General features: G+C 39.6%; 1 protein-coding gene across 5 annotated transcripts in view; it reads left to right on the top strand.

Annotated features, from left to right (window-relative positions):
- Positions 1 to 27,128, top strand: part of LOC122804909 (integrin beta-2-like) — a 1,526,426-nt gene that overhangs the window by 1,176,920 nt on the left and 322,378 nt on the right. For all 5 annotated transcript variants that reach the window (XM_044075116.1, XM_044075114.1, XM_044075112.1 and 2 more), the window contains one exon: positions 6,504 to 6,745. In XM_044075116.1, the coding sequence (XP_043931051.1) occupies positions 6,504 to 6,745 (242 nt within the window). The remainder of the gene's footprint in view (positions 1 to 6,503; positions 6,746 to 27,128) is intronic.

The raw sequence follows: 27,128 nt of genomic DNA, 5'->3' as shown, positions 1-27,128 counted from the left end.
AAGGAAACAGTACACAGGAACCACAAACAAAGCCCAGGAATCAGCAAACTCTGAAACTGGACTAATCTAACCCAGTAAAGCAGGAAAAACAAGAGATTTTTTTTTTTTTTTTTTTTTTTCAAAGAACAGGCAGGTACAGCAAACACTTATAAATGCTATTAACCAGCTTTTACAGCTAACACAGAAGAAATGCTACAATACAGTTTATAAGTAACAAACAGAGATTATAAGTGCAAAATTAAGTTAAATGCAGAAAAAAACAGTTGCAATGTAACAGCAAGGCAGGCGAGATACAGTCGCTAGGTATTCAGATGATAAAAGCAACAAAAAAATACTTATTTATCAAGAAAAGTCGCTTTTTCAGCTCTCTGTAGCCTGGATAACTCTGCTGGCCCACGTGGAGTCTGTGCTGAGTAGGTACAAGCTGGAAAACACGCGTTTAGCGTGTTTTATACCAGGGGGCTGGAAAAAGCTAGAAACTGGCCCCAAATGACCAATAAACTACTAGTTACTGTCTGAAACCTCACAAAACTGGACCAAAAGGCAGCTCAATGCTTCCCCCTCTCACTGGTAAGCAAGGTAACTTCCTTTCCCCCAAATAAGGCAAGGAAACAGTACACAGGAACCACAAACAAAGCCCAGGAATCAGCAAACTCTGAAACTGGACTAATCTAACCCAGTAAAGCAGGAAAAACAAGAGATTTTTTTTTTTTTTTTTTTTTTCAAAGAACAGGCAGGTACAGCAAACACTTATAAATGCTATTAACCAGCTTTTACAGCTAACACAGAAGAAATGCTACAATACAGTTTATAAGTAACAAACAGAGATTATAAGTGCAAAATTAAGTTAAATGCAGAAAAAAAACAGTTGCAATGTAACAGCAAGGCAGGCGAGATACAGTCGCTAGGTATTCAGATGATAAAAGCAACAAAAAAATACTTATTTATCAAGAAAAGTCACTTTTTCAGCTCTCTGTAGCCTGGATAACTCTGCTGGCCCACGTGGAGTCTGTGCTGAGTAGGTACAAGCTGGAAAACACGCGTTTAGCGTGTTTTATACCAGGGGGCTGGAAAAAGCTAGAAACTGGCCCCAAATGACCAATAAACTACTAGTTACTGTCTGAAACCTCACAAAACTGGACCAAAAGGCAGCTCAATGCTTCCCCCTCTCACTGGTAAGCAAGGTAACTTCCTTTCCCCCAAATAAGGCAAGGAAACAGTACACAGGAACCACAAACAAAGCCCAGGAATCAGCAAACTCTGAAACTGGACTAATCTAACCCAGTAAAGCAGGAAAAACAAGAGATTTTTTTTTTTTTTTTTTTTTTTTTTTCAAAGAACAGGCAGGTACAGCAAACACTTATAAATGCTATTAACCAGCTTTTACAGCTAACACAGAAGAAATGCTACAATACAGTTTATAAGTAACAAACAGAGATTATAAGTGCAAAATTAAGTTAAATGCAGAAAAAAACAGTTGCAATGTAACAGCAAGGCAGGCGAGATACAGTCGCTAGGTATTCAGATGATAAAAGCAACAAAAAAATACTTATTTATCAAGAAAAGTCGCTTTTTCAGCTCTCTGTAGCCTGGATAACTCTGCTGGCCCACGTGGAGTCTGTGCTGAGTAGGTACAAGCTGGAAAACACGCGTTTAGCGTGTTTTATACCAGGGGGCTGGAAAAAGCTAGAAACTGGCCCCAAATGACCAATAAACTACTAGTTACTGTCTGAAACCTCACAAAACTGGACCAAAAGGCAGCTCAATGCTTCCTCCTCTCACTGGTAAGCAAGGTAACTTCCTTTCCCCCAAATAAGGCAAGGAAACAGTACACAGGAACCACAAACAAAGCCCAGGAATCAGCAAACTCTGAAACTGGACTAATCTAACCCAGTAAAGCAGGAAAAACAAGAGATTTTTTTTTTTTTTTTTTTTCAAAGAACAGGCAGGTACAGCAAACACTTATAAATGCTATTAACCAGCTTTTACAGCTAACACAGAAGAAATGCTACAATACAGTTTATAAGTAACAAACAGAGATTATAAGTGCAAAATTAAGTTAAATTCAGAAAAAAACAGTTGCAATGTAACAGCAAGGCAGGCGAGATACAGTCGCTAGGTAGTCAGATGATAAAAGCAACAAAAAAATACTTATTTATCAAGAAAAGTCGCTTTTTCAGCTCTCTGTAGCCTGGATAACTCTGCTGGCCCACGTGGAGTCTGTGCTGAGTAGGTACAAGCTGGAAAACACGCGTTTAGCGTGTTTTCATCAGAGCAAGGGGAATGCTGTAAGATACCACAGCCTCAGTCTTTACTATTCAAATAACTTTAATCACATTTTCTTTTGACATTGCACTTTAGAGTACCATTGATCATAACCACCTCACACTTAGGTTCATAGGTAGGTACTAGGCTATCTGCCCAAAGGCATTTATAAGTCTAGCCAAAATACCACTTCTGCATTGTGCCCCACAGAGGCACAGTAAATCCATGGTAATAACACCACTTCATCTGTTGCTACACTGTATGCCTAATGTCATCATCATCTTCTTTCGGCTGTTCCCGTTAGGGGGTCACCACAGCGGATCACCTGTTTCCATTTCTTCCTGTCCTCTGCATCTTGCTCTGTCACACCAACCACCTGTATGCCCTCTCTCGCTACATCCATAAACCTTATCTTAGGCCTTCCTCTTTTCCTGTTACCTGGTAGCTTCATCCTTAGCATCTTTTTCCCAATATACTCCGCATCCCTTCTCAGCATATGTCCAAAATAACGTAATCTTGCCTCTCTGGCTTTGTCTCCAAACCTTCCAACCTGGGCTGACCCTCTAATATACTTATTCCTAATCCTGTCCACCCTTGTCACACCTATGCAAATCATAACATCTTTAACTCTGCCACATCCAGCTCAAGCTCATGCCTTTTTGTCAATACCACTGTCTCCAACCCATATAACATAGCTGGTCTCACTACCCTCTTGTAGACCTTCCCTTTCACTCTTACAGGTACTCAGACACCCTTTTCACCTCCAAAACACTCTTTGCATACTGTTCCTTCAGAATAACTCCTACGCCATTTCTCCTCCCATCCACACCATGATAAAACAATTTGAACCCACCTCGGATACACCTAGCCTTACTCCCCTTCCATCTGGTCTCTTGCACACACAATATACCAACCTTCCTTCTGTCCATCATATCAGCTAACTCTCTCCCTATACCAGTCATACTGCCAACATTCAAAGTTCCAACCCTCACTACCACAGTCATAGCCTTTCTCCTCTCTTCCTGCCTTCGGCCATGCCTCCCGCCTCTTCTCCTCCTTCGCTTAATGTACATTACATAAAAGGTACCAAAGGAAAGATAGTATGAAATCTACTACTAGGTACAAAGTATTAGTGATTACACAGAGATGACAACAACAGTGTGCATCTTATATCTTGATAGTGCTGTGCACCACCGCCATCCAGCAAAGAGTCATGCAACAGCTGTGTGCAGCACACAGGGGGAACCGAAGAACACAGTGTACACCACTGGGCCTAGTCTGCATAGCATGAATGTGCATTACAGTTCAGAAACAAATGCATTGTACTCATTCTGCCTTCCTGCATACTGCTTGTTTGTTTACATCTCATTCCGGCTGTGTCCTTCATAAATACAAACATGTAGAATGGGTCCTGCTAAGGGAGTGGCACATAATATAATGTACAGGACACGGGCAACTTAATGGCAGTATCAGAACAATCCACACATGCATACTAGTATTGATGTGTAACTGTATTGCTAAATCTGTACAAATGATGCAGCATGTCTGTTTTTGTACAGTATTGTTCCGTGTGTGTGTGTGTGTGTGTGTGTGTGCGCGCGTGTGTATGTGCGCATGTGTCCATATGCTGTTTGAAATTTGTGGCTCTGTGTATTGCAGTAAGTTAATTCCCTCTTAATTCTGTACTTGAGACCTTTCCAATTGTCTGAAATCATGGTTAAGTCCAGGAATCATGCTTAGTATTCAGTTATAGTGTCTTTATTCCTTCTGATATCCTGATACTGCCCCTGATTGGTTTGGTCTTTCTGCTACCTGTCTCAAATTTTATACAGAGATTTCATGTAAGAAGTTGCAATAAAATAAATTATTACAAATCACATCCTAAGAATTTATTTCTTCTGTATTGCATTTTGTATTAAATAAAATGTTTTATACTGAAGATTTTTTAAGTACTTTACCAATGTTAGCACATTGGCTAATATTATTTGGCCAAAACAGAGGCCATTTACATCTCTTTCCATTACATACTGTACACTGCCTGCAGTTCTAGTGTTCTAAACCTACAGTAAAAGAAAGCTGCTTTCCTTTTATTTTTTATTTATGAAACTAAAAAAGAAAAGAAAAGAACTCTGTCACTGTTTCTTTTCATTCCTAAAAAATATCCATTGTCTTCATCCAGCTCTTCTCTTGTTCATACCAATGCAGACCCACCATCCCACCCCATTCATTGCCTAGACTTATCAGAGGCAGATACAGTTATATAGTCTTCTCCACAGTGGACACTCAACATTAGTCTTTGGGTAGCAGTCACAAAGGGAAGTAAGCTCTGTGATTAATTTCTACCAGGTTTCCCAGTTTAATGGCTTTCCATGAAACTTATCAATCATGGTTATAAGTTACCATTTCTTAATCCACATATTAAGCCACATCTCATCAATGTCAGCTGTGGCAGCAGACTTATACACATTTAACATAGCCACTGACATGCTGTGGTTCTAAGGCAGAATTTCAGTCACACCAGGTATCTGACCCCCAGCAAACACACAAACACACACACACACACACACACACACACACACACACACACACACACACACACACACATAAAGATATGTTATATGGAGATGTCTAAAGTGTAATACATGAAATATCTTGTACTTTAGAGAATGAGTTTTGTAATGATTGGCAAAGCCATTTGTATATGTACTTTGTTCAGGTCACTATCATTATTTACAGTAACATATTGATGACAGCAATCTATAACTCTCTTTGAACTGTTCTGAGACTTTTTACTGCATTTAATAGTGTACTCCTTGCCCTCTACAGTACAGTTTATGTCTCACAAACCACATACCCCTACTTATTGGTTATGTAAAATACAAGTATAAATTCAGAAAGCATATAGAAAGCTGGCTGTTGGATAACGGTATGGCGCATGTAGTCATAGCTAGTAAAATGGGCAGTGGGCACATGCATATCAGGAAAGGGACTGCTCGTAGGGCACGGTGAGTTTAGTGGAGGTGGAGGTGTGCATTATGTAGGAGTTAGAAAAATTATAGCATATTTAGGAGTTTGAGATGAACAAATGGAGAAATGTGATCTCATTTTTGTTGGTCATCTCTCCTGCATTATTAACTAACACTGCAGTGCTACCACAAGAATATTTTAGAAGATTCCACACCAGATAAAGTAGAGCTGCATGTAGTCCAGATGTCTGCTCCATCAGTGTGAATAGGGCCATTCAAGTATATTGCCTTCTCATGGCAAGCCAGAAAACCTGTAAGGATATGAAAACATGCTTTTTGGTGTTTCTCATGCAATACAGTTTATAAAATGGCAGTATAAATCTAGTGATTTGATTGGTTGAAAAACAGATGTTTGTTTTGCTTTGGCCTGATCAGTTAAAACAATATGTATGCATTTAGGAGTCTTTAGGAATCATTATTAGGGGAAAATGTAACAGGTTAACTAAGAAAACTAACTTTTATTGCATTTTAGAATCCATCATAGCCAGTTCTTCCCATTCTTCTCATCAGAACAATGACATAGCCATTACCCTGAGCATGTTTTTCCAAAATTTTATGATAAACATTAAGAAAGATTGGAGTTATTATCATAAAAAAGTAACTTGAGGAAACTGTAGGATATTCCATATAAATAAAATTATATGAGATTCAAGGGATGCAGATTATGTTCCAAGGACTGCAACAGTGATGCACAGAATGGTTAAAAAATAATTTATAATAAATGTGGTAGAATACACACTAATTGTTAAGGTTGTGGGATCTCAAAAAAATCCCCCCTAGTCTGAGGTACCCTGACTTCAGAGTTAATGCATACAATTAGCAAGGGTACAGCCCCATTTTGGGATGTTTGCTCCCCTGCAAAACACTTTACTTTTGTATCACTATGTTTCAGAATTTGCTGGTTTGAGGTGAAATCAGAGTTTATTTTTTACAATTATTGGGATCACAGTTGCAATCCTCAACATTATGATAGGGAGTTAGACTCTTAGCCTGGATCAGAGAAAGAATTAAAACAAAGACTTATTAGAAAAACTAACAATACTAAAGAACAAATAATTTTCAAATGAATCTGGTTGAGTATCTGATGAAAAAATTTTAATGGTTGAATTAAATATGATTATTCATAAAATATGCTAAATGTGCACAATGTTGAATAAGCATACTATAAACAGCCTCAAACACTTAATGGAATAATGTGGTTCCCATTTACAGGGTTTGGTGCTTTTGTGGATAAGACTGTTCTACCTTTTGTTAACACACACCCAGAGAAATTGAAAAACCCGTGCCCTGACACCAATTCACCATGCCAATCTCCATTTGGATACAGACATGTGCTCAGTCTGACTGATGAAGGTAAATTATTCAAGGCGAAAGTTACCACTGAAGAAATATCAGGGAACTTGGATGCCCCAGAAGGAGGCTTGGATGCCATGATGCAGGCTGCAGTTTGTGGGGTAAGACAACTTATCTTTACAAAAGCTCCTATAGAGGTATGTACCATTCTCTGCTGATAAGAGGTTATAAGGCATGAGAATGTAGAAATATTACAAAATTGAAGTCCATGTCTAGTTTTCTAACCACAATAGCATACAACTGATTAATTTTATTTTAGCTGTTTATTTACACTTCCTTATTGTTCCTAGTTTCTAACAGCATTAAATACTAACCAAACCTGTTTATTGCAAAAATCAATATTCAGACAAGACAATGTGGTGAAATGGGGACATGCTTGAGAATGAATGAGAATACAAATACGTTGTTTGGGATGCCAGCACTGTTTGTTATTATTATTATTCGTAGTATTAGTAGTATTATTATTATTATTATTTTACTTCTTAACTCTCCCAAGCCTAGGTAAATATCTGCAAAAGAGTATCTATAGATACGTTTTTTTATCATCTGTTGCCGAGATTAGTCCTACTAGACTAGTGGCCTCTTTTCAAGGGAAACCAAGATGGTATTTATAGTACTATGGGGAACTTGACCTGGCATCAAGGAATTTAACCTACTCCTTTTGATAGGTGCCATTGGATCTTTTGCATCCACCTGAGCTACCACCAACTCAGGTAGATGGAACCTTGGTTTAACATTTCATCCTCAGGAGCTATAGTTTGACAAAATGGTCCAAAGCTGGGATCAATAGCTATTGTGTCTAGGAATATTTAATAGATGTAGTAAAAATATACCATCACTTGTAAAAGATCCTGCTGATTACATCAGAAGAGTTAAATAGTTTTCAGTTCTCCCTGATGATGACGATGATGATGATATACTCATTACTCTGAATGTGTGCTCTCTTCATACTGTTATACCCCAGGAGCTTGAAGTGGAATGGTGTATACAGTATTGGATCATAGTAATTTTACAAATGAAAAAAGATTAATCTTGTTTGTCAGAGTTTAAATATTGTTTGACTGGTAGTTGTTTTGTTTTTGGTGAAATTATATATAAATAAGTCAGTGATGTGGCTGGTGGCATTTATGGTCCCTACCTTTCCCAATATAATGTTAGTATGTTTGGGAAAACATGTCTATAGATCTGTTTTTGGGAGAATGCAAAAGTTTTGTGAATTTTATTCACAATATTTTCTAGTTTGAAAAGGAAGTGCTTTACAACAAGATATGTCTGTTTTTGTAAATTCTACTGCATCATTTTCAACGCATACACTTCTTACAGTGTGCAACAACCTTAACAGTTTTTGGAGTTAATGAAATATAGAGATGTGAATAATGATCAGCTATGTATTATTGTTTATCAAAAGCCTGCTGCTAGTAATGCCTTGCTTTATTACACAAGCATGCATCCAGTTTTTCAAAGATATATGCATACAATTCAGAACAACCAATTAACCTTGTATTGTATTAACCACACAGTGAGAAAGAAAACACTGACCCTTGTTTGGAGAATTAAATACAGAACCCATTACATTCTGTGCAGTCTTCACTGCCATTGCATCTACTAGGAGTATCTGGACACTTTACTACCTGGATTCCCCCCAAGAGTATTTTTTTCTCCATCTCAACTAGGAAACCACTATAAATCTTCCAGGATCAGTCCCCAGACAGGATTCAGTGTTTTCCATTCTCAGTGAGTTGCTAACACAATTTTTATGAAGAATAATGTTGTTAAAAGTATGGCTGTTCATACATCTAGACTAACATCACTGTATGAAAACTGTGAAAAAGAAATGACCATCTAAATGTTTTGACTAGGAGTTATCTAATTAATGTGACCTCAAAAGGTACTGAAGGTGTTGTTAGTAATTGAGACACTATATATGATGCTGTAAATGATGGTGAGCAGCCAGTGGATAGACCAAGTGCATGAAAAACATATCAGGCTATGGTGGTTACTAATTCAGTAGATTCCAAAAGTATTATTGAGTCAGTTAAAAAATGTCAAATATGTATGGCTTCTATTGAAGAAATCTGAAATAATTAGTAGGATTCACAAAACGGCGATTTCAGCTGCAACTAGTAAAACCCCTAGTTAAAGAAGTCAGGGTACATATACCTGCAACATGTGTTGACAGTGTAAATTTACAGCAAGCATTGCCTGGTACTGTAAGGTATTCACTGAATGCACTTATGGTCCAGGTGGTTGCTGTAATCATAATACCATACAGTTTATTTATTTATTATATTATTATGTCTTTGTCTTGCAGTCTCAAGGTAAAGAGTTCAATCCCAACCTTTGTCATTGTCTGTGTGAATTTTGCATGTTCTCCCCTTGACTGGGTGCAATCTTGTCCATCTCTGAAAAACATAATGGGTGCTTCCACATCGAGGATAAAAGGTACTGTGTTCAAACCCAGACTTCCCAGTTGAGCTTGAGAGCTATGTCAACAGAGTGCATCCAAACTTGAACAGAGTTGAGGACAGTAGCACAGATCTCAGAGATGCCTATTGAAGGAAGAATTGTGTAGACCAACCACTTTAGTTATCAACTATGTTGCACAGTATCCTCTAGAAAGGAGAACATGGACCACAGACTGAGTACTATGTCAGGGCTAAGGCACCTGACTGAGTAAAAATTAGCTCTAGGTGATTTTATCAGATTGACTACCATCATCAAAAATGGCCATGAGTATTAGCCAGAGCTAAGCAGGTTGAGGAACTGGCCTACTCTGTCCTAAGTTATGGAACAATGCTAAAAGTGGGAGGGGTCTACTCCTTCCTATTGGCTAAAGTACACCTGCAATAAATCCTACCAGCCCTCAGTCAAACAGCTACTGGCTGGCTGGTGTCCAGATGCTCAGAGGGATCTTGAGGTAACTCTGTTGAGCAAAAGCTGGAAGTAAAACCAATCAAACTACCAAAAGTGAACTAAAGATTGCTCCAATAAATTTAGGTCCACTGATAGGATGCAACCAAAAGTGGACAACATGATAGTATCAAGGAGCCTAGATATCCTGTTTACCCTGGAGGCAGCATGGCAGTATAGCCAAGTCAATTGTCTTAGGATTTGGAGTCCAACTTGAAATGGTGTGGGAATTGTGGTGAAAGAGAGTCTTTTCAAGTTAATGAGGAAAGTCATCAAAATTAATGACAGACTCGAGGCAATCAGACTTCAGTGTAAAGATAGGATGCTAGTCATAATCTCAGCCTATACTCCACTGCAGGGTTGTGATGGTAAAGAGTGCATTCAGGCAGCAGCTGCAGAACCTCCCAGATAAAGCAGTAAAACATAGGTTGGTATCAGTAATTTGGGACCTGTATGCTCATATCAGAACAGACAGACAAAACAGGATATAAGAACTGCCTGGGTCCACATGGATGGAGCAATAAGAGTAAAAAAGGAAAGGTCATTCTAGACTTCTGTCTGCCAAATAGCTTGATGTGGTCAACACATGGCTCATCAAGAGATACTAACAAAATCACACCAAGAGTGGCCAATATGCAAGTCATTTAGACTTCTTTCTTGTAAGGAAAGAGCACTGGGATTAAAATCAGAGATTGTAAAGTAATCCCCTGTGAAGCTCCTGGCCCCAATGGTAGCACTGGGGGTAAAATCAAAGATTGCAAAGTCTTTCCCACTTATAACCCTCAGCATAAACCACTGTTAGCTGCAGTCAGCTACAAGCAGTGGTCAGAGAAGGCTCCAAGGTCAATATTGACTATGTTGAAGACATAGAAATTGATTGGACAAAAATCATAAGAGTTCAAAGAAGTAATCAGAGCTCTGGTACCTCAGGAAGAAGAGGAAATAGGAGGAAAGTCATAATCACCAACAAGATAACCAAAAATAAACCACATAAAAAGAACAACTCAGCCACTGAAAAAAACATGTAAAAAAACACACTTTAATCTAAACTTAGCACCTCGGCCAAAATCCTTCCAAGAGTAAAAAACTCATGACAAGACATCCATTTAAATATACATTTTCCTTAATTATACAATTATCCAATTAAAATAAAGTAAGATAAATTAATAACATATTTCCAATTACACTATTAAGGAAATAGGAGGAAAGAATGGCAGTATCTGAAAACAGCATATGTGAAGAGTATTGAACAGATATGCAACTGAAACAGGCATGGGAATGAGGCAAATACCAAAAACTGTTGGTAGAATAAAGAAGCTCAAGAAGCCGTGCAACGAAAGAAAGAGAGTAGTCAGGAAGAAGTGGGGGAGAGAAAAGATTGGCTAACCAAGAGGCTAAGAGAGCAGTCACATCAGCAAAGTTCAAGGTATCAGAGAAACTCTACTAGCTTCGGAAACGTGTCTCAGTAGATGGCACAAAGAAGCTCTCTCAAGTTGCAAAGCAATGGCAGAAAAATAAAGATAGTCATCAAATACCATTCATAGAGGCTGCCACCAAAAATCTGCCCACCAGAGGACATCAAAGTCAGATGGAAGGAGTACATCCAATGGTTTCTGAGTAAAGAAAACTTCGCAGAAGCTGTACTGCCCCATGCTCAGCCTCTTATGAAAGATAAGAACCCACCCTAAGAGAAGTATGACAAGCAATAAGAAAAATTAAGCCAGGGAAAGCAGTAGGCTCACATGAAGTCATGGGAGATAAGCTCCAGAGAGTAGAAATGGCTCCTGAAAGTATTAATTGTGGTATGACAAGAAATGTATGTCCCAGATAACCAAAGAATAAGCAAACTAGAGCCATTATACAAGAACAATGGGGGCATTCACATCAGTGGGCTGTACAAACTCCTGCCATGTTGCATAAAAGTGCTAGAGTTGGTGCTTGATAAACACATAATCACCAGGAGAAAGTAAACGAGAGATGAGCAGGTTAGACTCAGATCAGAATGCAGCACAACTAACCTAATGTTTGTAGTGAGACAGATGATGGAAAAGAAACAGGAAAGAAGGAATGAGTCCAACTGGGCATTCCTAGACTTGGAGAAAGTTATGGCAAGGTCCCAGACAAGCTGATTTGGTCAGTCTTTTGATGGTTCAAAGTCAAAGAAGCATTGATATAATTAGTGCAGGCTATGTACAAGGACCCAATATATATATATATATATATATATATATATATATATATATATATATATATATATATATATATATATATATATATCAGCAAACTCACCAGCCAGGTCCCATCATTGCCTTGCACTCAAGCAACTTAACTGGCTTGAGCTCCCCCAACTCCTACAACACATTCAGTTAACCATGGCACACAAACACCTCTTCGATCCTGAGAAAACACTGGTACTACAAACACTTCTTCAACCTTATACCACTAACAGAACCCTACATTACACTAATAAACATCATATAAAATTTACATCAGCCAAAAACCTAGCAGGAGACTCCCTCTTTTCAAATTATATGGGTAAAATCTGTAATGAACTTCCTGATAATATTATCAGTATAACAACCATAGCCCAATTCAAAACAAGTCTGAAAACCTACCTATTAAACAAATGGCTGTGTCCTTGCCCTTCACCGGACTAATATCTCTCTTTCTCTCTCCATCTCTGACCTTACCACTACTTCTTATTATCTTACAGACTTCTGACCACATCACTGACCACTGTCTCAACTTATTTCTACTGCCACACTATTTACTTTTATCACCCTGAACTATCCATAAGTGTGGGGTGGCAATTCTCCTGTAATCTATATTGGAAAATTGGTAATCATATAATGTTCTCTGGCAATATGGAATGTCTATGATATGTAATCATTGAATGCCATATTGAAATGGAATGTCTGTCTTTACAACACTGTAATGGATGTTATTCTAATTTGAAAATTCATGGAGATTACATATGTATTATCTAATTCCTGTAATAATCTTGTTGTCCATGTTATTATATATGCTCTGTATTTTGACATGCTCTATTAGTTCTATGTAGAGCTTTTCTCCTCGGGCCTCTGCTGAAAAAGGACATGTGTCCAGTCGGAGTATCCCAGTAAACAACAATAAAATAAAATAAATAAAATAAATATTATTCTACTGTGCCCAAATGGTCAAATTAGTTAAGTTATTTTGCAATCATGCCTTATCTATAGCACATAATCGGTTTACCCAATCTCAGGTTGTCTGCATACACACTGTAGAACACTTCAGATGAAAAAGTTAGGTCTGAAAGATACAATCTAAACAAGTAAGGGCCTAGGACAGAGCCCTGTGGGACACCCTGACTGTAACCAAGGATTTCACCTGTCCAGTTGCTGCATGATACTTGCCATGTCCTATTTGTAAGCCATGCAGTTATCCATCTTATCAAGAGTACACCAATACCTAGTTGTACTAATTTATTGATCAATGTTTTGTGCATGATCCTGTCAAATGCTGAAGTTAAATCTATATAAATTACATCACACCACATTTTTGCATTCATAGTTGTTATTATATTGTTATAGAACATCATGTTACAGGTGGTAATAGATCTGTTTTCAACATTTGCATGCTGATATATGGTTTCAAGTCTCAGCCTATCCAGTTCTTAAAATAACGTATCCAGTATTACCTTCTCCATTATTTTTCCACAACATGAAAGTAGACTTAAGAGTCTATATGGCTGCGGGTTTGCCCTAGTCCACTTTCCCTTAAAGACAGGCTTAATAAGAGCACGTCTCCAATCTCGAGGAATCTCCCCATATTTATATGACCTAGTGAATAATAGATATAATGGTACTGTAAGTTCTTGCTGAAGTGTTCTCAGGTCATTGTTACTAATTCCGTCTCCTACCTGTGCATTGTTTGGATCCAGTTTGCACAGCTCTTTTTCAATATAATCTAATTTGATTCCAGTATCTGGAGTTACCTGGATGTCACTCAGACAATTTACTGCCCCTTTTGTGGAGCCAAACTGTTTTGCATAAATTTTTGTAAATATATCTATCTGTTGTGTCTGAGAATAAATTTTAGAATCTGCACACAGTTTATCAGTGTGTCTTTACTCCTTCCACATTTTATGTATCTATAAAAAGGTTTCCTATTACGCTCAATATCTTTATATAAATTTTCTTCAAATTTTTCTTGATCTTGTCTCACATTATACTTAATCTGTTTGTCCAGCTTGTTTATTTCAGTTTTCAAAGTTCTAGTTTGACCTTTATTCCATTTCTTAAATTTTGTATCTCTCACCGTAATCAGATATCTTGTTCTTATGGAAATAAATCCCCCTGATGTTGTATGCCTAGATCCTGATGTTAAACTTTTTTTTTTGATTTTTTGCACTCAAACAATTTCTCTTTCAAAATATTTCACATTCCATCTGCAGTTTTTCCACTGAACACCTCAATCCAGTTAGTTTTACATAGTGACTGTTTTGCTTCTATATAATCTGTAATTAACCTTCTATGCATTGGCTTAGATTTCAATTTGGAAGAAATATCTAGCAACAAATTAACCTTTATAACCCCCATGATCACTGCACATCAATGGTGGTAAAACTTGACTTGAGGTTACAGTAATTTATTTGGGAACACAAACAATATCTAGTATATTCCGTTCCCTGGTAGATTTTTTTAAAATCTGAAGCAATTGTTCCTGAATATACACTGTGAATAATTTCCTAACTAACATTGTTGAATCAATATTATTCCAGTCTATTTCTAGTAAATTTAAGTCCTTATCTAATATTATTCTTCCCTCCTGTCTTTCATGCAAGAAATGTATGAATTCCTCTAGGTCATCTGCACTTGACTTTGGCGGTCTATACACTCCAACAATTGTTATATGTTCCAGGGTTTTCTTTATTGTCACAGTTGCACAGTCTGTAGTATTGGTATTATCATTGAACATGTAATAATCACAGGTCTCATAACTCTCTTTAATCCCTATCATAACACCTCCACCTGATTTTTGTTAGAATGTCTGTTACAGTAAAAAAACATTGATAGCTAATTATTGTCACACAACTCTGTTTTAACGTGTGAATTATGCATTATGGTTATTTAAATGATGGTTCAGCTTTGGCACACACAGTTCTGATGAAGTCCTGAATAGGATGAAAGGGCTTAATCTCATCATTTACTTTATTTTATTTTATTTATTTTACATTTGGTAACCATGAAAATCCAACTGGACACAAGTCCTTTTTCAGTGGAGGCCCATGGAGAAAAGCTCCATGTTTATGAGCAATAGTTATTACAATAAATGAAGGATACACAAAATTCATACCCAGACGTTAATATATACAGTTTTGCAATTTAGAGAAAGTGTCATGATGCATGAAGGGTACAATAACATACAAATTTCATTCAGGGTAGCAATTATATAGAGATTTACAAGTAGGAGAAGGTATCACCAAGGATAGTCAATCACACATATGATAAGTCTGAGAGATATAGGACATTCCTTATATTAGGTAAGTCAGAGAACAAACAGGAAGTCTGGCATGGAATAAGTTGATTACACTGTGGAGGTTCTGTGGCCTGCAATGTGGAAAGGCTGAAAGAGGAAGGAGAGAGTAAACAGTTACTGGTTAGCAAGTGTGAAACATAGTTGAGGAAAGAAAGGAGAGTAATATTTTAAAGTAGTTTCTAGTGCTTCTATGAGTTTTATTGATTTGGGGTGAATGTTATTCTATTACATGTTGATTCTTGAAATGATTACAACAGCCAATGTTTGAATCTTTCCAGTTTTAAATTACATGTAAAATTGGTAGCATCACTTAAACCTAGAGCGCAATCAGTATTAAAAAATGTTTGCCATTGATATTCCCTACAATCAAGTTCATTCTCAATATCTTTCCACTTATATTGAGCACAACATGTTCTGTGACATAAAATATACTGTAAAGCTTTTTAAATCATACACAATTTGTTGCATGACAACCACTTAATAGTAAAGCAAACAAATACAGTATGTGAGAGATGTATCTACACCATTCAATTAGAATCAGTCCTCTTACACAACAATAAACAAGCCCCAGGATTTAATAAAATCTGTGTAGGCAAACTGTAGAGCCTACAAGGAATGTATCCATGTACACGGCCACGGTTCCCCCTCGGCAGCACACCATGCATATTAATGATGGCGCGCTGCCAAGGGAGAGCCGAGGAACACAGATATTGAATCAATGTAGGGAGAGGTGTAGCAGCTAACCGTGGCTGCAGATGAGTCTGAGGATCCCTGCAATGGTATCCGCCACTGTAGTAATGTTGTGGTGTGTGTCAAATGTGTAATATGTGATGTGTTATATTTTCCCTGTATTTGTTTTAATATATTTTTTTTACTGCATGTTTGTGTGGTGTGACACAGAGTGCAGCAATGCCAAACTCTGCTCACATACTGACAGCTGACACCTGCCAGACATCTAAAAACAGGAACTGGATGTAATCAATAATCATAATTACATCTATTTGTATTTTTCAATTTTTTTTTAATTGCCATTTACACAGAGCACAGCAAAGCCGCACGGAGCTCATGCATACATGGCCGTCACTTGCCAGACATCTAAAAACAGAAACCAGATGTAATTAATTATTTATTTAAAGTGTTGTTTACGTGTATTTACATGTGTTTGCACAGTGTGGTGCCGAGCAAAGCTAACAGGTAGCTCAGTAGTATATGTGAAGGTATACCAGATCCAGTTTTCATAATATCCAAGAAGCTAAATGGGTAGAGTTACAGCTAGATGTGTAGCAGGTCCTGGGGTTGAATCCATAGCAGGCAGAACATGTCTGTAATGTGTGGCACTATTTCTCTATAATTTAATAAGATTATAAAATATGGCACTGCTGAGCTCTGCTCAAGCATGCTAAGCATTACATAAACATGTTAATGGCTGCTATTGTTTGCACGGTACTAAGCTTCACTAAAACCATGGTTGTGTGAGTTTACACTCTGCTCAGCTCTGATTAGCTGGTTTGCACACTGCTAAGTGATGCAGCACTTTTTTGAATGTGTAAGGGCAGGAAAGCAGCCTATATTAAGCACAATAGGCAGGAATTCTGCAGAATCCAATGGAGTTCAATCAACTGTTGGTATGGCTAGTGGTGCTGGTGAAGGTGTGCACTTTTGGGCACAGCGGTGGGGGATTAAGGAGTCAAGGGTTATGGTTGGGCTCCTTGTAAAAACCATGATGATAGGCTGCTGCAGTGTAAGATGGAGGCCTGGAACCAGTCGGCCAAAGAACTCACCAGTGTTACTGGTATCACCTGCACAGGTGATCACTGTCATCACCACCATGATGACCAGAAAAGGTAAAAGAGGGGATCCTTGGACACCTGGGTCCAAGAAGTGAGGGCAGGGAATGCCCCACAGATATGTAAGTATGTTTTCTGCTGACCTAACAAAATGCAAGTTGAATGTATGCAAATGAGGTATGCATAATGGTGTGCTTCTCTCCCAACAGCTGCAACTGAGAGGGCTCGCAATGTTGAGTCCCATGCCAGGTGCCTGGCCAGGTTGCACCATGAGAGTGATGATTAAAGCTGTATTATGCAAACTGTACTACAATAGGTACGAAAGAGTAAAGCATTACCTGCAATAATGTATATACAATAAAGTCTGCAGTGCAATAAATGTGGAATTAGAGCTGTAGTGTAATAAATGAATAGTAAAAACTGTAGTTCAATCAAAATGAGAAACAATACCAATAACACCAAGGAAAATGATGTACATCAGGACTGTCTTGTCATAACCATTGCAGTAGAGCTGTATGCATTGAGTCTGTAAGGTAACATTGCTGCAGTCAAGTATAACACTATAATAGCTGTAGAATGCAAATCTAATGGCTGCAAACTGTATTGTTCAAGGCTGTCTCTAGGCCAATATTGGTCACATAATACTCTGTCTTCCACACACTTCAGGTAATAAAGGCATATGGGTGAGGTAGTCCATGCCACGGCCAGATATTGTGTGTGGACTTCACAGATATTTCAAACCAATAACAATAATATATGTTCACCAGCATTGTTGAAAGTGAAATAAAGGTATAGTAATATATGCAGTTTGGTTGTATTCCATGCATGTGTGTTCTACTGTCTAGTATAACACTGCAACAGTGTTAGAATGCTAGAGGAATGTATTGTAACTTGTATTGCTCAATTCATAATATGTTTCCTATTGATCCCCAGGCAAGCATCAATCACCCTGTAGTCAGCAGTGACTCAGTAGCTCAGTGTGTTAAATTAATTGTACACAGTACATTTTGCCACGCACAGTCCTGGGTTCAAATCCAGTACTATGTAGCACTACATTTTCAGTATCAGTCATGTAATGCTCACATTTTCTCTCTCTCCCCAGGAACACAAAATGTTAAGGGTGAGTTACCCCATATTATGTGCAGATATTATATTTAGATGTCACAGAATGTTACAATCAATAGCAAGAATGAGTTCACCAGCATTGTTGATTCATAAATAGATAAATCTGTATAATCCCAGTATGGTTGTATCTCTTGCATGTCTTTAATATGCTGCTGCAGTCAACTTTTAAATTATTTGCAGATGTCCCCTGCAGTCACAGCTATTGGGTTCTGCTCCCATGCCTGCCAACTAAGCCATGGTGGCTGTCTAGTTTCATTACTGTACACAGATAACTCTCAATTAAAACAGACTACTCCATCTCTCACATGTTTACCTGCTATGTTTTAAACACGTTTTATATACATATATATATATATATATATATATATATATATATATATCTCTCTCTCTCTCTCTCTCTTTGTCCTCCTACAAAGTGTTCACACCCTCTGTATATGTCTATTACCTGCAGCCTGGGGTACACACAACTCTATGTAAATGTTTCTGCTACAGACAGACCTACCCTCTGCAATGATGCAGTCTTCTCATCACTCCAGTAATTTCCATCTCAACAACTAAGAGAGAGGCCCTGGTCTACATGAAGCAATTATATATTGAACAGTGGTTGCATGTCATTGGCTAATGAATGTGCGGTTTTGCTGTTTAGTCTGCAATTAGCATATCAGAGCCACATATTGGTTTACAGGAAATTACTTCCTAATGAGCAGCATGTTAAAATTGTGAGTAGCTGGCTATGGAAAACAGCCTGTATTAGACTTTCTCACACAGAGCACACCTCTGTGAATCTTTACCAGACACACATTTCAACAGATGAGTACTGCACTCTAGCAGGTATGTAACTGGATTTTTGTGTATAACAGGATGCAGATGGAATGACCGAGGTATGGGGAATAGGGATTACAGCAGTTAGCTGTTCCTAGACCTGTGGTAATGACATGTCAGTGATATCCTGCTGAGTTACACCTACAGGGGATGTACAATACATCAGGGTTGCATTGTCTTTTGTCTGAGTGGTACACTGGTGTTGCCAGGCTGTCCCTATATAATGATTGTAATAGCATACTGCTACTTGTCTGGCACTTCTCTTATGACATATTATTGGGTGGTTGGCCTTAGGGACACACCACAGTGGACTGTCATGACACACAGGGAAATACCTTGGTAATGATACTATCTCGGTTGTATCCACACATGTAGTATGTTGTCACAGTGTGGGGTATGACATGTGTGAGTAAGCAGTGGATAGTGCCGGCCATTTTGTACTTGCTGTATCTGTACATAGTGAATGTCCATGTATATGATCTTGTAATGTGTTTCCCTTTTGTTGTCTTTCAGGACCAATGTATCATAGAAAACATGCCCCTTCTCAAGTGGTGAGAATGAAATGATACTTGATGGACTAATGAAGCATCACCACATTCTCCTGTACAGGGAGAGGCATAACAGATAGCAGTGGGCTGCATTGTGGGCAGACCTTTTTTGGAAGGTGAATGCCCGTGGCCACCAGTACAGGACATATGAGCAGGTTCAACACCAATCTACCAACATGGTGAATGCTGCATGACAAAGGGCAGCTGATGTAGCAAGGAATCATGCTGTCACTAGTGGAGGGCAAGCAGTGGAACAACCACTCATGGCCGCTGATGGATTCCTGGCAAACCTAGGGACACACGACAGCTCTCAGGCATCCATCACACCATACATCGTGGAGGTGGGTGTCACAATGTCCACAGCATAGGAGCATGCAGGTAAGCTTACTGTGATCTTCATTGTAATACTGTAGCAGTCATTTTGTCAGGCTGTACATACCTTTACATAGGTGTCAGGTCTAAGTGCTTTGGGGGGAGGGTTAAGCTCCATTGTACACTCATACTCAGAATGTCACCAATACCTTCAAGTAACACAGTAGCTACTGTACATATGAGATATATGCAGGTATTACCTTGTTGTGGTGCAATATGCAGTGGTACTGAAATTACCTCACCCTCACCTTTTTACGGGTCCATCAGGTATTGCCCAGGCCATGGTCCTGCTCCAGGTAAGCTTCATACTTATTGTTATGGAACATATTTATGCTATTAAAGTTAAGGACCATAATAATGGCCTATGTACAATTAATTTTGAGAGTAACCAGATTAGAATGTTGGTGTGTTCCAGTCAGGAACATGTATCTAAGGTTCCCAGAGTGGGTAATCACTGCACTGATGCTGAACAAACAGAAACACCTGTGCAGTTATAATTAAGGGTGAATAAGCCTCCTGGGTTACATGAGGCAATTAATCCAATATGCCTTCTAAAAACAGAAAGGTTGATGGTACATACCTTTGGCATTGAAATGTGTATGTGTATATATTTGTTAAGACAGGTGTACTGGGTGTTAAGTGTTGTTTTATCAAGTATAGTGTCATATTGCATAACTAAAAGGTAAATTATACTGGCCAAGTTTCACATGATTTACCTGATGTGCTTGTTATAAAGGGCTTGAGTGGAATGTGTATTTTGTTGTGAGAAAGTCTGTTGTGCATGACAGTGAAGATGAGAAGATGTGAGATCGGTAATGCAGTTGTGGATCCCCATTAATATGAGTCTTTGTGGATTTTCCATAGATAATAGTGCAGGTAGTAATGTACTGCTTTTGTCTTGGTTTTCACAGGTGACCGAGGGGGCTGGGAAGTCTCCCCCGCACATCCTGATGTCAGTGTCTCTTTGGACTCTGATGATGATGATGATGGCTACAATGAGGCACAGGTAGGGTTGTCAGGGGTTAACCTGTTCCAGAGGTTGACATCCCTTTTCTGCTTCCATTGTCACTGCACACAGTCAATATGCCCACACATATCCAGTCCCCAGAGACCACAGATATTGGACAGTCAGAGTGTGGCAACATTGAACAGGGCAGTGTGGCAACTATTGCTTCAGTGCATGTATAGCCAGAGAACTGGCAAGGGCTCACACAGGAGGGTGGACAGGGGTGCTCGTAGGAGAACTGCTGTCCATCCACCATGTTGTAGGTGTCACATCACGGGTTATTCGGCGCATCTTTTGGGGTATCATGGAGACACAGGCATGTTCTGAATGGAACACCAGACGTATGCTTAGTGTTATGGATGCAGCACAGTTTGACATCCATGACTGCCTCCACCACATTGGGGAAAACCTGGATTTGTTCACTGATGCAATGGACAGATGGTAAACTAAGACAGTGTCTGTCTTGGACTGCACATTCTCTGTGCTGGAATGTGTGGTTGGAGTAGGGCATCAGCACTCTGGAGATAGGTCAGCAACACCATCTGCTGAGAGTCCATGCAGCCATGCACAGTTATGCTCCCATAGTGGCAGTACATCCAGTGCTACAGAGGAGAGGGTGCTGTCCACACCATGATGTGACAAGCCATGGACTCATGGTCCTCTGTGGTTCTGTGAGGGGCACAGTCTCAGCAGACAGCAGTGAATGTCAGGTAGGTACTAGCACCACATCTGACCTTGGGTATGGTAGTGCCAGTGCAAATCCTGGCAGAGCAAGTTCCCATGTTCAGGGCCAGAGACAGTGAACTGTCAACTCTACCATGTATGATCCAAAGCTGTCCAACATACATAGGTGTAGGGCTAACACTGAGCTTAACTGTGTACATCCACACACACTCATGCACCACTGTCGCATGCAGGTCACCTACAGGCACACACTGCACCTCTCCATGATCCATCTAACCTTGACCACATTCTCCAAAATAACCTTCCAGCTGACTGTCAACATGGTTTTAGACCATTCCACAGTACCATTACTGCTCTCCTATCCTTTACAGACTGCATTAATAAACATCGTAACAATAACATGCTCTCCTCTGCACTTCTCATTGACCTATCTAAAGCTTTTGATATGGTTAACCATCAAATACTTCTCAACATACTCAATTCATTCTCACTTGACACACAGGCATTACAATGGTTCAAGTCCTACTTACACAATAGACAGCAGGCTGTCCTTTGGGATAATAACCTATCCAAACATCTCCCTATTACCCTTGGTGTCCCTCAAGGCTCTATTCTGGGATCTCTACTCTTCTCCATATTCATTAACGCCCTTTCTGTACATTTACATCTACTTACCTGCATACAATACGCAGATGATTACACTTTGATTTGTAAAGCCTCCACTTCATCTGAACTCCAATCCATCACCCAAACAGTATTTAACCTAGTAGAAAACTGGTTCCAACAATGTTGCCTACTCCTAAATGCCAAAAAAAAAAATATATTACTATTTACTCCAACTATTAAATCCCCCCCAATAGATTTCTCTATTATATCAATCGATGATACAATCATAGCTCCTGACCCAACTACCAAACTCTTAGGTGTAATGATTGACCACAACCTCAACTTTGACTCACATATTAATGCTACTATTAAAACAGTAAACAGAAAACTTGGATCCTTGTATAGGATAAAACCATTTCTCACTCCAGAAGCCAGCTCTACTATTGCCCAGACCCTTCTCATCTCCACCCTCCTCCATGCCTCACCCATTTATACTAATCTTTCTAAAAGCAACCTAAACAAATTGACCACTTCTTATAACAATATTGCCAGGTTTGCTACTGGGTCCCCATTTAGAACTCATTACTGTCTAAATCTCAAACTTCTAGGATGGCTAGAACTAAATAACCAGCTAGAATTTCAATAACTCACCATTACCCATAAGATTCTGTACCAGCCTAGTAATACTCTTATTCTCAGTAGCCTCATCTCCCCTTACACAAATCTTACTACCCTTCGCTCAGTAAATAAACTACTGGTTACCGTCCAGAAATCCCACAACAAGGCAGGTGATTCTCTTTTCTCTAATTCAGTGGGGAAGATTTGGAACAAGCTTCCCATTAAACTTACATCTCTTTCATCATTACCACTCTTTAAAAAGCAACTAAAAATTCAACTAAAAACACAATGGCTATGTCCATGTACTAACCCTGACTAATACCTCCCTCCCAGTATAACATTATTCTATAACTGTCCTCCAAAACCCACTTTGCAGAATTAGTAAATTCACCCCTCACTCCCTTCTTAGTATCTTACGCCCAGGGAACTATCACTGAGTATGTTCTTTACAACATTCTTTCTGCAGTGAGCACTTGTCTTCCACCTTGTATATAGACCAACTATTCTTTCACTATGACTGTAATTTCTTCTTTAAGTATATATATTTAATAATTTTCTTATTTTTCATTGTTATATTTTTTATAACCTATATACTTCATTGTAAATGTACATTCTTAACCAACATTCTTCATGGTTTATATCAATCACTTTCCCATGGTAATAGTACTGTATTTGCTTTGTTAAACTCAGTAGTCACAGTCTGTATAATTTAGTTCTGCATAATCAAGTTCTTGAAGAAAATCTTCATGCATATGTATTTAGATATTTTTTGGACTTTTTTCTGTCTTGATTTATTTAGTTTAAGTTGGAGCTTATCTCCCCAGGCCTCTACTGAAAATGGACATGTATCCAGTTAGACTAGCCCGGTCAACAAATGTAAAATAAAATAAACAAATAAAATAAAATAAAAACCTGCTCCCCTTCCTGACTCACACACATGCTGTCAAATGTTTGGGCCAGCCTAGGCCCCCAGCAACCCCACACAATACCCTGTGCATGTGATGATATCTGTGCCACCTCCTTGTCATTCTTCCCATTGATGCAGGGACATGAAGCTATGTGTCTGTTGCACAGGGTGACTATATTACTTGACATGTACTATTGTACTGAAGAATTGTGTTACTATGCCTCTTGTAGTAGCCAACAATATATACTGTATGCTGGCATTTGTCATGAGTAAGCAACGTACTTTTGTGTACCTTATGTTGTATGATGTTGTACAGGTGGTATTGTTACACAATGACAGGTATGTCATGGACCTGTGTATTTTTCTGTTCCAGGAATCTGAGAGGTTAACCTATGGACACACAAAGGCAGTAAGGTGGCAAAGGATGGCATGGCAGCACAGCAGAAATATGACATCAGCAAGTTACAGCAGTATATGCACGTCTCCATGGGTTCACATGTGTATGGCAGTCTAACAAGGACACTGGCAGCAGTCAGCACACCCATGCATTCAAAATTTGTGATAAGATCCGCTACCCATGATAAGTGTCACCTGTGTTTTCAGAACTTACACATCTAAAAGCTGTGGTGATAGCGTGCACCCATCTACAAATACCCTGTGTCCGGTCCAGGCAGTTGGCCAACATCAGTTGTGATCGTCATGTTCTGCATCCCATTGTGTAACCTGCACATGATGTGTGTCACAGCAGATGTGTGCTTTTCATGCATGGGGGGCCTGTTTCACGTAGGGTGTACTGTGTGTGTTACATAGCAGTCTCCGCAATATATGCTATGTGTACCATGTTGATGCTGTAGGTGTGTAGAACATATGACACGTGTTATTCCTGTCATGGCAATGTGGAAAGTACACGGTGAGCTCTGACACCTCCTGTATGGTGACATAGACATCCCCGTCAAAGCATGTAGGTGAAGGATTATATTTGTATGGTCATGACATGAACTCCATAGAACATTTTATGTACACTGTGTACTGGTGTACCATGGCACCTGTGTGGCTGCTACAGTTGTACGAAATGCCTATGTGGTGACATGGCAAGGGTGACATTGCACACAATGATAGGTGTGCTGGCTGCTACTGGCAGTATAGCAATGGCAGTCTGAAATTTACATCCAAACCCTGTCGGTATAGGTGGTGCACAACTGAATGCATCCCTACCTCCTAATGAACAGTGACAGTCAAAGGGTGAAGTACAGTGTGTCCATACCTTTATGCGTTATGGCTCAAATGTGTGTGGTGTGTGGACACTACAATATTATGCTGTGGTGTATGATATCTCACAGGGTAGTAACATGCAGTGATTGGCATGTTGTGTGTGTCAATGGCTCAGACAACAACTGACTGTCTCATAGGCCATCCTGGATAACTGTTGGATCTGCGTGGAAGGTTGTGATGGCTCCCAATATGCAGACACTTGCTATTGCACCAGTCAGAGGCCACTGACAGTGGTTGAGACTGCAGGGAGAGAATTCCTAGAAGGGGCATGCCATTAATGACAGATGGCGAATCTCACTGGTGAGTGGCATCAGAATTGCATCGATCTTCCAGTGCTATGTTCCCAGGGTATGAGTCTCAGACACATGCCTATACACCAGCTGACATACCACTCTGAACATGATGTACACAGTTTGCACCATGGCCTCTTGCCCTAATATACTCATGAACCTTGTCATGCCAATGATGTTGGAGTGAGACTGCTGTCCAACATCCATCGCATAGTGTGACAGTCATAGGGCTCTGCCGGTGACAGTCGGTAGGCATGATCTGGAATAGAGCAACATTAACAGTGTTTGGCCCAGTGTCAGTAGGTGTACGACAGTGGTAGTGTTGGTATTCATCTTAACCACTATCATGGCCTTTCAGGTGACATGGCTCATAGATCTGTGGACACCACTTGGCACTACATGCTAGATGTCCTCTTTGCATGTAAGTAATGCAGTTACATCCATCATGTTGCAATGTGAGAGTCATGCAATATGTCTGTACAAACCACACACAAATGAGTTATGGTTGTCTAATATGTACTCACTGGGTTGCCTACTGGTGCTATGGCTCTGTTATCCACAACATATTCCAGGTCCATACCTGCACTGCCCTGGAGCAGTGCCATGACATCCCCATACAGAGAACCAACATATATCATCATGTGCATAGCAATATGCATGACCACTACAGCCCCCCCCCCCAATGTGTGGTCTGCCCTGGTAGGATCTGGCCACATGACAGTCTCCTTAGAACTATCAGAATGTACTCCCCTTGCAGACAATAACCATATATGTCAAGAAAGTCAGTTTTAACCATCTGGGGGATGCTTGACATAGCGTGACTGCACCTCCCCCTTCAGATGGGACTGGTATGTCTCCAGAGTTTTACATCCATGCATTGCATCATCAGCATTACAACTGCATGAACTGGGCTGTACAGAACAGGAGGGACACAGGTTCATCATGGCTCAGCACACCTGTCCAGTGGACAAGTGCCATTAGCAGGCTGTGCAATAACAGGTGGACATTGCTGTGTGATAGTTGTGGTGGGGGTGCCTCCCTAACATGGTGGCAGAACCTCCTCAGGTAACAGCAGCACATAGTGTTGTTGTGATGTTGTATAGAGACAGTAGATGACACCTGTTGCCACTCACACAAAGCAGGAACAGTACACACAGTATAGTGACATGTGTAACCCCAAAGGACGTCATGATTCCACATATGATGAGCCTGTACTCCTACACTGTCTGCATCATGTGCACTGATTAGTCCACACTATATGTGACACATGACAGTCCTACAACCTGTCCCATAACCGCCATATTGACAGAGTAGTTCATAAGAGGCCTCACAGTGGAAGGCATGCAACATCTATTGCACATGCTAACATTCTAGGTTGATACCCACCTGTGATCTGACATGGGTTAGTAACATCATGGGAAGCACTTGCATTCATACAGACACCACTTTCTGCACACCAGCTGAGTGGGCTATGGCACCTGTTCTATCCTTGCACAGAGGTGGTGACCAATATAACTATACAACTCTTTGTGTAACTATCCATAACTGTATGCCCATTGGGGTGATCATCATGGAGCTGCTCAGCACACATATCTGTGGTGTACACATGGTTGAGTGTATGCACTTTGGATGTGTGACAGTGGGTGCATGACTGCAACACATGGTGGACATTTCCGAGGCAGTCAGCAGGGACATGGGTGAGGCTACATCAGACTGTACAACCGCCAGACTGAGCCAAGACGTCTGACCAGACATGCACTACATAGGGACATCCAACTCCAATAGCTGATCTGTAAGCAGCAGTGCTCAACAGGGTGCATTCTTGGGTCCTCTACTGCTTGGACTGCATGTCAGCACAGTACACGTGAGTACTGAGTGAATGTGGCTAACACTGTTGGCTGCTACCTGCTAATTGTTAGCACTCATAGAGTATCTGTGTTATGTCAATATCCTGCAGGAGGGTATTGCAAACACATGCCTGGTTACATACTAATGGCCATAATCACTGAGCAAATAA

This window comes from Protopterus annectens, chromosome 6.part0 (assembly GCF_019279795.1).
Source record: "Protopterus annectens isolate FY-2018-M chromosome 6.part0, PAN1.0, whole genome shotgun sequence".
Classification (NCBI taxonomy): Eukaryota; Metazoa; Chordata; order Ceratodontiformes; family Protopteridae; genus Protopterus; species Protopterus annectens.
This window is presented reverse-complemented; position numbering and strand designations above follow the sequence as displayed.